Below are 14,053 nucleotides of genomic sequence, written 5' to 3' on the forward strand. Positions count from 1 at the left end.
TTTCTCCCTCCCTTCCCTTCCCACTCTAAAAATAAGTAAATAAAATCTTTAAAAAAAGAAAAAGAAAAAAGCAACCAGAACAACCAGACCAGTAAGGCGGACCCGAGGGGTGGGTGACTCAGAGAACCCCAGGGAGGCAGCTGAGGGGCGGGGCTTGGCTTACGGGGAAACTGAGACTCAGAGCTGACTGTGGGCTAGGCTGGGGTTGCTGTGGTGAGACGTGCTTCCAGTCGGACCCGAGAGCCTGTTGGAAGGTGCGCTAGAGACCAGCAGGTGAGCTGCGTTGCTCCCTCTCTGGCCCCGCCCCCACAGGCAGCGCAGCAAAGAGGTTGCCCCGCCCTGCCCAGGTGAATACCTAAGGCCCCGCCCCCTTACAACTTAGCAGCTGCACCAAGACAAAGAATATGGCCCAAATGAAAGAACACAGCAAAGCCTCACAACTAAGCGATGAGGTCATTGCCAACCTATCTGATGGAGAATTTAAAGGCCTGGTAATCAAAATGCTCACAGAACTGATTAAGCATGGTTGAAAAATGAAAGAACAAATGAAGGATACCCAAGATGAAATAAAGCAAAATATTCAGGGAACCAACAGTAACAAGAAGGAAACCAGGAATCAAAGCAATGATTTTGAACAAAAGGGAGAAAACATCTGGACCAAAACGAAGAAACAAGAATCCAAAAAAATGCAGAGAGGCTGAGGAATCTCTGGGACAACCTGAAACGTTCCATTATCCAAATTATGCAAGTGTCAGAAGGAGAAGAACAACAGCAAAAAATTGAAAACTTACTTGAACAAATAATAAAGGAAAACTTCCCCAATCTGGCAAAGGAAATAGACTTCTAGGAAGTTCAGGAAGCTCAGAGTCTCAAAGAAGTTGGACCCAAGGAAACACACACCAAGGCACATTGTAATGAAGTTACCCAATATTAAAGATAAGGAGAGAATCTTAAAAGCAGCAAGAGAAAAGGAGACAGTTACCTACAAAGGAGTTCCCATCAGACTGTCAGCTGATTTCTCAAAAGAGACCGTCTCGCAGGCAAGAAGGGGCTGGAAAGAAGTATTCCAAGTCATGAAAGGCAAGGACCTAAATCCCAGATTGCTCTATCCAGCAAAGCTATCATTGAGAATGGAAGGGCAGATAAAGTGCTTTCCAGATAAGGTCAAGTGAAAGGAGTTCATCAGCACCAAGCCCTTACTATATGAAACGTTAAAGGGATTTATCTAAGAAGAAAGATTAAAAAATAGGAAGAATAAAATGGCAACAAACTCATAACTATCAACAAATGAGCCTACCAGAAACAAAAACTAAGCAAACAACTAGAACAGGAGCAGAATCAGAGAAATGGACATCACATGGAGGGATTTCAGTGGGGAGGGGGAAGGGAGGAATGGGGGGGAAGGTACAGGGAAGAAGCAGCACGGTTAGTGGGCATAAAATAGACAGGGAGAGTTAAAAATGGCATAGAAAACAAAGAACTCGAAGAACTTATACGTAGAGCCCATGGACATGCACTAAGGGGGGTAAGGCTGGAGAGTTGGGGGGTGCAGGGTGGAGGGGGGATAAAAGGGGAAAAGTTGGGAAAACTAATAGCATAATCAATAAAAATACTTTTAAAAAATAAATAAAATCTAAAAAAATAGTTACCAAGAACATGGAGTCATGCTAACATTTCTAGTGGAAAATCTGCCCCATTCAGAAAAGAAATGCAATAGCTGAATATATTGAAATTCCTCTGCATTCTCATGTTGCTAGATTTGGAAACAAGAATAGAATGCCTGTAGTTGGAAGCATCGTGATCTTATTCTAACTATGATTGCTTATCATTAGGCTTGAGTGGCGATTGAATTTCCAGCAATAATGGAGGCAGTTCACATTTCTCCTTAAAACCCTCACAGAGTCCGTCTGGGTTTGCCTCGCACAGTAGCTTTGGGAGCAGGTTAAAGGGTGCAGTTAACACGCTCAGTTGCTAAGGCTCGGATTCTGTGTGACGCTCAGGGAAACACTGGAGAAGAACAGTTAGAAGGATCCGATGTCGAAGTTTCAGTCAAATCATGACGCTTCGTAAGTCTTTTCTTGCCAGGAAGTAATATTTTTGGGAAGTGAATTGTACTCTTTTTTTTTAAGATTTTATTTATTTTATTTTTAGAGAGGTAAGGGAGGAAGAAAGAGAGAGAGAGAAAGATCCATGTGCGGTTGCTGGGGGCCGTAGCCTGCAACCCAGGCATGTACCCTGGCTGGGAATCGAACCTGCGACACTTTGGTTCCCAGCCCGCACTCCATCCACTGAGCTACGCCAGCCAGGGCCAATTGTACTCTTTTTAAACCTGTAACAGTTTCTTATTATTTTCCTGAAAGACTAAATCCTTTGAAAGCTGAAAATATTTTCCCATTTATCACAATACCAGTACCACTGTATATATTTTGAACTATAATTCACATTTGTGGGCATGGAAATGTAGTTGCAAATTTTCTTCTTGGCTCAGAGAAAAAAAATGGAGGAGATTTTGGTAGATTTGGGGGCATTTACTCTGAATTGATGTTCCTTATGAATCAGCCTCTTCCTATATCCATCCATAAGTAGAGTCTACAATTGAGTAAACAATTTTATTGAAGCAGGAAACTTCTGGATCCTGAAATATAACATTATATAACTGCATATCTCTTCCTTCGCATATGTCTGTTTCATTAGGCCAACAGGGCATCACTGGTAAAATAATGTGTTAGTGCTTAAAGGATTTAATAGCTTTTTAAACATCATCAAATTCTCTCTCAGTTTCTGAACTATGAACTAATAATATCTGAATCCAAAAAGGTACGAAGATCTAATACATATGTGTCCAGTGACACTGCTCAAAACACTTTAAGATCAATGATGAGACACTCCTCACCTCGCAGTTTTGAGCACGGTCTTAATATGCACTGGATTAAAATGAGGCTTAAATCTGTAAAGTCTGTGATTATTATAAAGCACTTAACTTTTTTTCTCAACAGCTTGACATCTGATTCCTTAAAAGGGAAAACGCAATTTGCTTCAGTACATGGTGCATGTAAGGAAATAGAAATGCAAGTCATTTGCATTTTCTTAAAATACTTAATAAATGTTTTGAGTGGTAATATTTTCTGGAATTGCCATTTCTCTCCCTTGCATGATAGTTCATATTCAGCAGTTCTGTAAATTGGAGCTATTTTATTAGACAGTTTCCTACCTATTGGTCTTATAACTGTGGGGTTTGCTCAAGGGGGAGGAGTAATGGGGAGAAACTTGTCAGGGATGGGAGAATTATTTTATCTCTAAGTTGTTATTTTTGTATAAAACAAATTCAATAGACTTCTCGCATTTGAATATTGCAGAGAAGGAAGACATTTTTCTCTACCCTCCTAAATTATTGTGTAATAATTCAATCTACCTGGGATGTATCAACCAGAGAAAATAACCAAATTTAATGCCCATGCATGCGAGGTTCAGAGGCAGAATGGGAAAATGAGGTGCATGCGGCATTCTGAGCTGGGGGTGGGTGAGGGAGGGGCCCAAAGGGTCTTAGGAAGAGGGTCAGGAATTAGTCATTTTCCCTGCCATAAACATAGGTCAAAAAGGTTACCTCTGATCATCTCTTCTTATGGACAAAGCTCCTAATTTCAATTTTTCTAGGCAGTTAAGTGGGAGCAAAGGTTTCTCTTGAGTCTGTAGGATATTGGTTGCCTTTAGATCAAAATTGAAAATATTCTTCCTTTTTCTGTTCCACACAGACTATCCTTTCTTATCCTTCCCATTCCTATCCTGTTCTTGTTACAAATGGAAATATTTATTTAATGCTATACAGACTCAAAGTAGTGACCTAACATCTTCATTAAAATGTCAAAGTCCTTTAGGATGCCCACAGATGCCCACAGCACTTCCTTCTGCCCCTGCCCTAATTTGGGGTACCATAACTCCGGAAAAGAAGCAAAGGTCCGTGAATCAGGCTCCTGACACCATCAGCTGTGTCACTGTCCAGACAGGATCTCCAATTAACCCAAAGCCATGTGGCACCCTCTCATGGCCCACTGGCAAGAGTTCTTTCACCCTTCTTCCAGGCAAAGTTTCTACTGCTTCCCAGGCCACGTGGTCAAAGGGAGCACCCCAAAGCCTCGTGGCCCTCCTCTACCAAAGCTGCAGGGATCCCCACTCTGGCCAAAACCACATGGTTCTTCTCTCCACCAAAGCTGCGTGGTTCTCTCCTCAATGGCTGCCGTGTCTGGGTTTAAATCCCCGCGCCAGTCTTCCTCTGCAGCCCCATTTCCGACTCCTCCCACAATCAGTTACACCTGCCAGCATCCGTGTATTATTCCAAGTTTACTGGGCTGCCATCGTGAGCCCGGGACTGCCATCGTGAGTCCGGGATGTTCCTGCTCCATGAGTCCCTTCCCCCAACTCACAGCTGTGGGGGAAGGGATGAAGACATCTTATATGTCTTTCTAATATTTCCTGGACACCTTGAGCTCTGGACCCCATTCCAAATCCCTATTTGGGACTCCCCTCTTGGCTGCACCCTGTTTCATTCTATCCTATCTCCTTCTCTTGTATTCTATTCATTGAGGTGAATTCTTTAGTCACTTCAAACTTTGGATGTTTCCTCAAGTAAATAACAACTAAGTGTTGTGACATCTGTTCATTCTTGAAGACAAGGAAAACTACCCAAAATCACTTGCCTTTCCTCTAAGTAACTATACTTGCTGAAAGGCTAATTGTCTTAAGTTTATTTTCTCTAGACATGGTTTAAAAAATTTTTATTTTATCCTCACCTGAGGAAAGGCTTATTGATTTTATGGGGAGGGGAAGGGAGGGAGAAAGAGAGGGAGAGAAGGATTGCTGTGACAGAGAAACATCAATTAGTTGCCTTTTGCAGGCGCCCGGGCCTGGGACCAAACCCACAACCCAGGCTTGTGCCCTGAGCGGGAATCAAACAGGGAACCTGTGGGCCAGAGCTAGACAGTAAGCAAACATAATGCAATTAACTCACCATCAGGACATGGTTTCCTTTGAATAACTAACAAATGAGCCTTTCAGAGACCCACTTGGGTCACGGCCTTCTTTTCTTCCCTTCTCCGTTCTTTTCTTTGTCAAGAAATTCTGCTGTGATGAGGTGGTGAAAATTTTAATTTTCTAATTCTTTAGACTGTTGCCCTCTTGTCACTTGGAATATTGTGATGAGTGTTACGTCTGGTGATATAAATGTGTATTGTATTCTTTTCGTCTCAGATAGTGCCATTGCATAATAAACAGGACTTGACATTTAATTTGATAAAAGATAAATTTTGTTCAAGTGGAACTTAAAAATGTGATTTTTCCCAATCTGATCATCTCTTCTTTTCTTGATTTGACATAAAGGGCATGCACTAGCAATAAAAATAAATAAAATAAATTGTGATGGCACTTGATGCTTTAGAGGATGAGAATAATTTTCCCTCTAATCTTCTAGGTCTCTTGGCTGAGACCCCTGTAATAAAAGACAGATTAAAAGGAGAAAAACAGTAGTTGAATAACAAGTATACTTCCTGTATCCATGAGAAAACCCAGAAAAAATGAGTAGGGGTGGACGTAGCTCCTCCCTCGGCACGGTCAGCAGGGCAGAATCTCTCCTGGATCATGGCTGCTTCCTCCTCCTCCTCCTCTCTCCTCCTGGCTGCCTGCTGCTACAGCCCACAAGCTCACTGCAGACCTCATGGCCAAATACCCCTTCTCTTTCAGCCCACCCTTACTTGAAATGCTGACCCGGAACTTCCTACGTGTCCTCATATCCGGTCCCTCCTCCAATGGGCTACTTTTGCCAGTTGCCTCCATCTTTACTTCATACGGCTGCCATGTTTAGTCAGGGCAAGAGTGACTCAGTGATGCAGGGGTGTCTGCCTGGCTATATCACCTATCAGGACACATTCTGAAACTTATGTACACCTTTTCCCTGGGGAGGTAGTACACCTATTATCTTGCCTTTTGTTATGCAAAGTATCTTAAATGCTACATCATCTCCCTCCTCCATCCCCCAACCATGGGTTGTCAGGACTTTGGGGACACCTCATTCTGTACGCTGTTACAACATCTTAAATATCATCTCTAGGTAAAAACAGAAGACTTGGGGGGTGGGGGCACCCAGTTATGGAAGGCTAAGGAAGAGCACATTAAACAGAGGTATGATTGTTACACAGATTTAGGTCTGCTGCCTTCCCGATTGGTAAGAGTGTCTAGAGATTTAACCTGCCTTACAAAAGGAAATGTTCTTTTAAGTATGTAAATGCGCCTTACAAAAGGGTAACTTCTACTTGGTTTCATGGCTTTTTCTGTGTCTGCTCTTTCTTCAAAATAATCAGCCTCAAATCATCTTTATATTAAACAGACAAATTTTGCCATGGTGACTTTGAGTCCTCTTCAAAAACCTTGCATAAAACAGTATGACGTCCTCAGAGACAAGGCCCCTGTGCCCACAGCTCAACCATGTTGATTATAGCAAGACAACTTCCAACATTCACAGAGTTGGGTTTACTTAGCTTCTTTGAAAAATATCTTCCTTTCACAGATCAAATGATAATATTTACCAAATGCTGTATCCCTTATATGAAAATTACACATGTAGAAAATGGTGTAGTATACATTCAATATTTTAAACACAGAGAACATATTTTATGTCCCGAGGAATGTTAAATGGACACAGACTTAATCTTTTCAAGATGTTGATAATTATTCTGGGCTGGTGGGTTTGGATCTGTGTATTAGTTCATAAATTTATTGGCATTTATAACATCAATTCAATATCTTTGTATTAGAGCACATTTGTAATGCAGAGTAGATTTTAATTTCAGACAGTGGTGAATTCCCAAATACAAGCTATTCAAGCAATTGAATTATAAAAGCATTGGATTGAAAGCTTCTCCAACTTACATTTCAACCATGTAAATATTTTAAATTGCCCTTTCCAATTCCATTGTTATGTCTCATGGAGCTCTAAAATGTAACACTGGAATGTAAACTCGATGAGAAAATGAATTCCCTTTTTTGTTTTTATTCCCCGTACCTAGAGCCGTGCCTGTCACATTGGAAATTCTGAATAAGTATGGTGTCTAGAAAAAAATATTTACCCAGGCAGTATGTTATTAACCTGTATCTGATGCATGCTCGCAATGCAGTCTGTTTTTACTCTTAACAAACCACTTAACAACACTTGTATTTTTATCCCTCCCAAAGCCCATGAAGGACGTTGTCAGAGCCCGCACACCCATGAAGGAGACTACCACCACCGTGGAGATCTTGGTGCATCCAGAGCCACAGGTACGAAGGGAAACCCGTGATGCTTCCTCTCTATCCCCTTTCATTGCTTTTTATGAATGAACAAGAAATACTCTTATGTTGTGTTTCTCAATGCGTGTTCCATTGTTGTGGAGAATCCACCCACACGTGGGGAGATAACGAAGCACAAACTTTATTACCCGGGGGGGCTTCAGGGGTTAATTCCCAAATCCTGAGCCCAAAAAGGCTGGGTTAGGGGTCCTTTTTATATACCAGTTACACAGGCAGAAAGGGAGGGGGGCCAGCTGCTGAAAGCAAGCATTCAGAAGCAGGGGCAAGGTTAGTGACCTTCAGATAATGTTAGATAGCAACGTTTTGCCAGCCGGCTCCTCACCTAAAAATAACTTTCGCTCAGCTTTTGTCCCGACAAAACTTGCAAGTGTTACAGAGAGCAGTTTCTTTTCCTGCCACACATGACGTGTGATTAGGTGGTCTTGTGCTGGACTCTAAAGGATATGACAGTGCATGCTTATTTCTTCCTAGTGCTTGGATGATAATAATGCTGTTGGTTTATTTGTTCGGTTAGGTATAAGCATTCCTCAAAAAATGTATATGAAACGATAGTCTATTCTACTCATGTTTCAGTTTACTTCCCAGATCTTATGGAGAAAAGTTGAGAACTCCTGTGTTACAGTATCACTTAAGTTTTAGTGTTGTTGAAGAGAAAACCCACCCAGATTGGTGTCACTCATGAGAAAAGCCCGTGACACTAAACTAAACCTAGGTTTAACACCTCACCAAAATGATGACCGTTTCACGCACTCCCAGGAACCATCTTGATCAACCAGTCTGGACCTTTCCAGTCAGATACCAGGAAAATAACCAGTCACCTGGCCTGTCTCCATCCCCCAAAGAAGAGGATCCCTTCCCTCTCCTCCCAAATAAAAAACGCCCCTGACCAACAGTAATTTTTTCTTTTCAGTTATTAATAGCACCTTTGCTTCACCCTTCTTCCTAGAAAAACCTTCCATTTTGTAGAACCCCTTAGAGAGCCCTTTGTTAGCAATGGAAAGAGATTATGTCGCAGGGCCGAACACTGCCCGTGCACCCTCCCAGGAGCGCTGGGACCTAACGTTCCAAAGCCCAGACTCCAGAGTGGTGGGCAGACAAGGGGCTCAGGGCTTGACAGAGCATAGCCAGCTGTGACTCATTACGAGTAAGGGGTTTAGGGTTGTGGATTTTGCACGTGGGTGAAGAGGGAGGCCGCAGCAGTAACCCGCGTGACCCTCCGTCAAGGCATTGCTTTGTCTCTCGCTGCCTCGGCGCCTTAACGATTAATAACGAAAAGGGCCAGGAAGTACCTGGTATGCTGGGAAGGCCCTGAAAAATCAGAACCATACATTGAATCAGGACGCTGGCTTTCACCTTCTTGCACGTGGGATGCTGCTCAATTCATGAATCCCTTAATAAAGTCAATTAGATTTTCACATTTACTCCATTAATTTTTGTTTTTTAACAGCATAATATAAGGCAATTTGTTTTATGCTAATTAGATGACTTTTATTAAAGTCTCATTAAAACAAATCAATTCAGGGGAAAACGAGTTTGAAATTAAAATAAGGTATTTTGCAGAATCCACTTTTACTTAATTTCAGTCCGGGTGGCTCAAAATGTGACTAACGAACACGATCAAATTTGTTTTCTTAGTCAAGGCCTTAAGCGAACTTTAAAAATAGAATGTGGAAACCCCCATGGCTATTTGCTATTCTGTGGCTGAGTAAGGTTATGTTGTGATACAGCAAAGGTCCTGAATCTGTTTGGATATTAATTAAGATCCATAAACTGTGTACTACCCTATTATTTTCAGATGCCTTTTATTCGTCCCAAAGGGTTTCATGTCAGAAACTGTAGACACAGAAATACATATCTACAGAATTAGAAAAACAACCCAAATAGAATGAAAGGAAAATCACATCTCTATGTTATTTATCATTTTGTGTGCGCTCCTGAAATTCAAAAAACTCACGTGTTCAGCAATGATAATGGTCTACAGTGTTTTTTTAAATAAATTTATAAAAGTATCCATTTATACTTTTAGTGAAGAGTTACAAAATGAAACAGTTTTATACAATGGGAGGAACTGATTAATCTTTAAAAGATACATGGAAACCTATGAATTGGCCAAATTGTTTCAAGTTTTAAACTCTTCAAGTCTGACTTAGTGAAATTTTGCCGAATTTCAATCTGACTTTCAAGTCTTGCACCTCAAGCCAAAGGGACAAGATGTGGTTACAATCTTCACAATGCAGGTTTGAGGGAAAGCACACAATTTTAAAGTTTGTACTTTTAAAGTCCGCAACTTGGAACTGCCAGGTGGTATGAGCTGTAAATGGGGTAATTAAAAGTCGTGAGACATTGCTTCTGTGAATGGGAAGACGCTCTATCAATAGCATTCGTTACCTCGCCGGTTACCTCTGGTTGCATTCTCCTAGATGGCATATGGTGGAATTACCTGTACTAATTTCTTGCCAATTACTGAGTCTTTTATTGGTTTATGAACTTAAAATCTTGTGACGTATACAATATCCTTCCAGAGTTGGTGCATTTTGCTTGAGGTGCTTTTATTAGTGAGGTCTTTTAATTCTCTGACAGCCTTGATGGTCCTCACAGCCTGAGACTTCGATTCATGACCTGTGGTGCGTGTTAGATTTCAGTGGAAGTTGCAGGCAGTAAGGGAGGGGCAATTTCCCCCTTTTCTACTTCAGTTCTTCTGACTTGCCTAATAATCAAATTGATTGAGTCAAAGAACAGTGAAACACCATCCCTATTATGTACATACGCACAGGGATCACAGAAGAATATGGACTTGGCCCCTAAGGAGGGGGCGGGGTTGTGCTTTGCTCTTCCAAAGGAAGGTAAGCAGCTCAGAGGTAAACGAGAAGGAACAAACATTTCACAAACACATTCTGGCCAGGCCACCCAGAAAACACGGGCGCAGAGGGGACTCTAGCAGGCCAACCCGCTGGGTTTATGAGCTTCAATAGCCAGTGCTTTGTTTGCGAAAAAATATTCTACTAAGATGCCATTCTGATGATGCATATGGACATTAACTGCACTCACAAAGTACAGGTACATTGTAATGACGCCTTACATTCACTGGGAAATAACTAGCGCAGTGCAATAGTATCCGCACCTGCTGCAGAATGTGTGAACACTATTGCTTAGCAGTAATTCCCCAGATCTTAGCAACATCCACCGAGGATGTAAGTGACCTCTGGCACAGGAGGGAAACACCATGGTGCGAACACGAGGAAAATAAGGAAAGTAGAACACGTTTTTCCTTTGAAGAGATAATGGAAGTTCTGTGTGGCGATGAAATGTATTTTATTTAACCAAACTAGCGTAAATGTCCTATGTACCAGGTACTCTCCTCAATGATGAAAATATTAACTCGTTTAACTCTCAGGACAACCCCGTGATGATTATACCTATTATTATTCCTTGGGCCTAGTTTCAAAGCTTCTTTTCTTAAAAACTGTGTAATAGCCCTGGCTGATTGTGACTCAGTGGATTGAGTGCTGGCCTGTGAACCAAAGGGTCGCAGGTTCGATTCCTAGTCAGGGCACATGCCTGGGTTGCAGGCCAGGTGCCCAGTAGGGGGGGGTGCTTGAGAGGCAACCACACATTGATGTGTCTCTCCCTCGCTTTCTCCCTCCCTTCCTCTCTCTCTAAAAGTACATAAATAAAATCCTTTTTTTAAAAAAATTGCACATTTAAAAAAACTATGATAATTTCTCAACAAGAATTAACAGCACAAATGTAAGGGGGTCCCTGGGACAAGAAATATCTTTAAAGGATTTTTTCTGTAAACTAGAAAATTATGCTAATAATTTAATATATGTGAGTTACATACTCACCTATATTTGCATGTGATAAATGAAGGTGACCCCTTTATGATGCTTACATGGAAATGAAAGAACAATAAGCTATGGAGGCCATAAAGAATATAAGGTATTGAAACAAGGAAGAAAATGCACTTTTCAGAGGTATGAAATCCACTACGATAATCCCTAATGGAAATATTTCTGTGGGATGACAAAGGCTCAAGAACTCCCACAGTTTTAAAGAATTATCTTGTAATCTTGGAACGGCGGCTAATGGGACCACTCATTTAAAATGTTAGCAGTAAGCTCGCCAGATGAAGGCATTGCTGCCCTGACCTTGTACTTGACGATAGCCAGGTTCAGACACCCACAGCGGGTTGGCTAATCGGTCTGCATAAAGTCAAATCAGCTCCTATAATCCTTTCGTCTTCTCCATGACCTACGCTCCTGACAGGGGAAGTCACTCAAGTTTGAGCTCCTCGCTCTGATGTAGTTTTAAATAAAAGGAAGTCCAAAGAAAGCTTGGATGCTCAAGTTCAGGGTCAATACCAGTGTCTTGGCTTCCCGTACCAGGAAAAGAAAAAAAGGTAATTTAAGGGAACTACGAATTCATACTACTGAATCATGACATGTTAGACAACACGTAGGCAGAATTTTGGTGAATGCTCGGTGGGCCACTTGCTGCGTTTCTTCTCTAGCAACAAAATTGTCTTAAAAACCATTGCCCGGGGCCATGAAACCACACAACGGTTGGCCGGGTGAACAAGCTGTTAACTTCCTTTCATTGTCAGCCTTAGTTTTACATCAGATGCTACTTTTGATTATGTGTTTGATATCTACACTTACTGAAATTTTTGACGCACTTCATAATTCATGTTTTCATGAAAGCCCAAAGCACTTATCTATCTTTTGGCTGGAAATTCAGCAAGTGTTTTTGGTATCGTTGTTACGATTTCTCTGTGTGTGTTCTCTAGGGATGTCAGCTAACTGTTACTACGGAAGGCTCTGAGATCATGAGCTTTTCAAACCTTAATCAGAGAACTTTTGAGGGTTCTTTGCATCTTCAAGGCTTATGTTGTGGAAGGTTTAAAATGTCAAGCTGAGTTTAGATATCACTCTTTGCACAATAGGAAGCTATATTAAAAAAATTGACGCGTCCTCAGGTGACATTGTATATAAGTGTAAGGTTTTATTTTTAGACCTAGGGAAAATACTCCACATTATTTTTTCATAGGAGTCCCCAGATTTAGCCATTGTCCTCGACCTTTAGAAGTATGTGTATTTTACTTTTAATTATTCATACATTTTATTTTTAAGCGACTACCAAAGGCATCCTGCTTAGTTGTCTACAGTAATTTCCTTTTCTTCAGTCCTTAGAGTGGGTTTGCTGAGGTGTAGCTACCGATATCCCCTTTTTCAAGGTGAAGAAAGTGAGGCTGAGGTTGCACATAACGTGCCTAAGTTTTCGTGGCTTGCAAGTGTCCGAGGGAGGATCCAAAGATAAATGTTGCAATTTGTAAAGTGCACCAACTGTCCCCAGTGTGTGGAAATGAATTCAGGTTTCTGAATTGTTCTCAAGTCCGTTCTGCTCTTCCTCAGCTCCCTGTAAATTGCCTAATTCCTTAATAAACTTTGTATGTTTTGTCCTGTTAATCTGTCTCTGTTAATTTGACTAGTAGTGTAGCTAGAAGAATTTAGAAGGTGGAAGAAAAAGTATTGTTTTAATAAGGACTAAATCTTACCATATTAAGAATTTAATAATGCGATAATAATTTAGAGATTATTGCAAGAATTTTATCATATTGCAATAACGACTGTCCGTTCAGTGAATGGGCAGCAAGAACAAGCCCGTGAGCGTGCACAGCAGATGGGGACCACTCTTCCAGAGTTCTCAGAAAACAAAATATTAGCAGCCAATTTTGAGAGAAATGTCCTAACTCTAATGTTAATACATGCTGGTTATTTATTACAGGCTTTAGTGGGTTTTTTTAAGATTTTATCTATTTATTTTTAGAGAGAGGGGAAGAGAAACATTCATGTGAGAGGGAAACATCCATCCATTTGTCTCCCATACTCGCCCTGATGGGGACCAAACCTGCAACCCAGGCGTGTGCCCCGACTGGGAATCAAACTTTGCTCTAACCCACTGAGCCACACTGGTCGGGGCTTATTAGAGGCTTTGAAGCAGAAAATATATCTTTTAAATGGCATTTGGAACAACGATAATTGAAATGAATGTAATGATATAGATTCTTGGTTTCTAAATATAAGGAAGACACGAAGGATGAAAATACTCAGAAATCATTCCTTTTTACCCTTTTACTCATGATCCATCAACCCGCCCGGGTCCTCCAGCAGGGCCTGGCTCCCAAGCCAACCGAATGGGTTTGCAGCCACAGATAACACCTTTTTGATGACACTGAAACCAAAGCGCTAAAAGCTAATTGCTGGGTGTACCCTGGGGACTGACAGATAGCGCATGCTGGGTATGAAATGTGGGCCACGTGGGAGGAGTATATGCCGGCAGTAGGCGGGGCTAGAGCGGGGAACACCACTCAGGGCGAGGGGGCGATCCTCTCAGGCGAGTTGTCAGCAGGGCAAGCCAGAGTGCCTTGGGGGGAAGCCAGTGACCTTGGACTTACTTCCCCAAGTCAAATACTCACGGTCAGGTGGCCACATAACGGGCTCTCTTTGTAGTAAGACTCCAGCCAATGGCTGTGCCTGCGGACAGTGAGGAATTATTTGAATTCGTGTCTACATCTCTACCATGGGGAGATTTATATAATGGTAGAATTATATAATTGAGATGTAGAATGTAATAATTTATAGAATTTCTATGTAAACTAAATTCTGAAGCAAGCATATAGATGTGCCATTGTTACAGAACAAACAAGGGACGATATTCT

The 14,053-nt window shown here is 41.5% G+C and overlaps 1 protein-coding gene across 1 annotated transcript in view; it reads left to right on the forward strand.

The window, feature by feature from the left end:
- PCDH11X (protocadherin 11 X-linked) overlaps positions 1-14,053 on the forward strand; it is a 388,808-nt gene that overhangs the window by 178,249 nt on the left and 196,506 nt on the right. Inside the window, exon 5 of the mRNA XM_036016380.1 lies at positions 7,222-7,305. Coding sequence (XP_035872273.1) covers positions 7,222-7,305 — 84 coding nt within the window. The remainder of the gene's footprint in view (positions 1-7,221; positions 7,306-14,053) is intronic.

Source organism: Phyllostomus discolor, chromosome X, assembly GCF_004126475.2.
Source record: "Phyllostomus discolor isolate MPI-MPIP mPhyDis1 chromosome X, mPhyDis1.pri.v3, whole genome shotgun sequence".
NCBI classification, from domain to species: Eukaryota; Metazoa; Chordata; class Mammalia; order Chiroptera; family Phyllostomidae; genus Phyllostomus; species Phyllostomus discolor.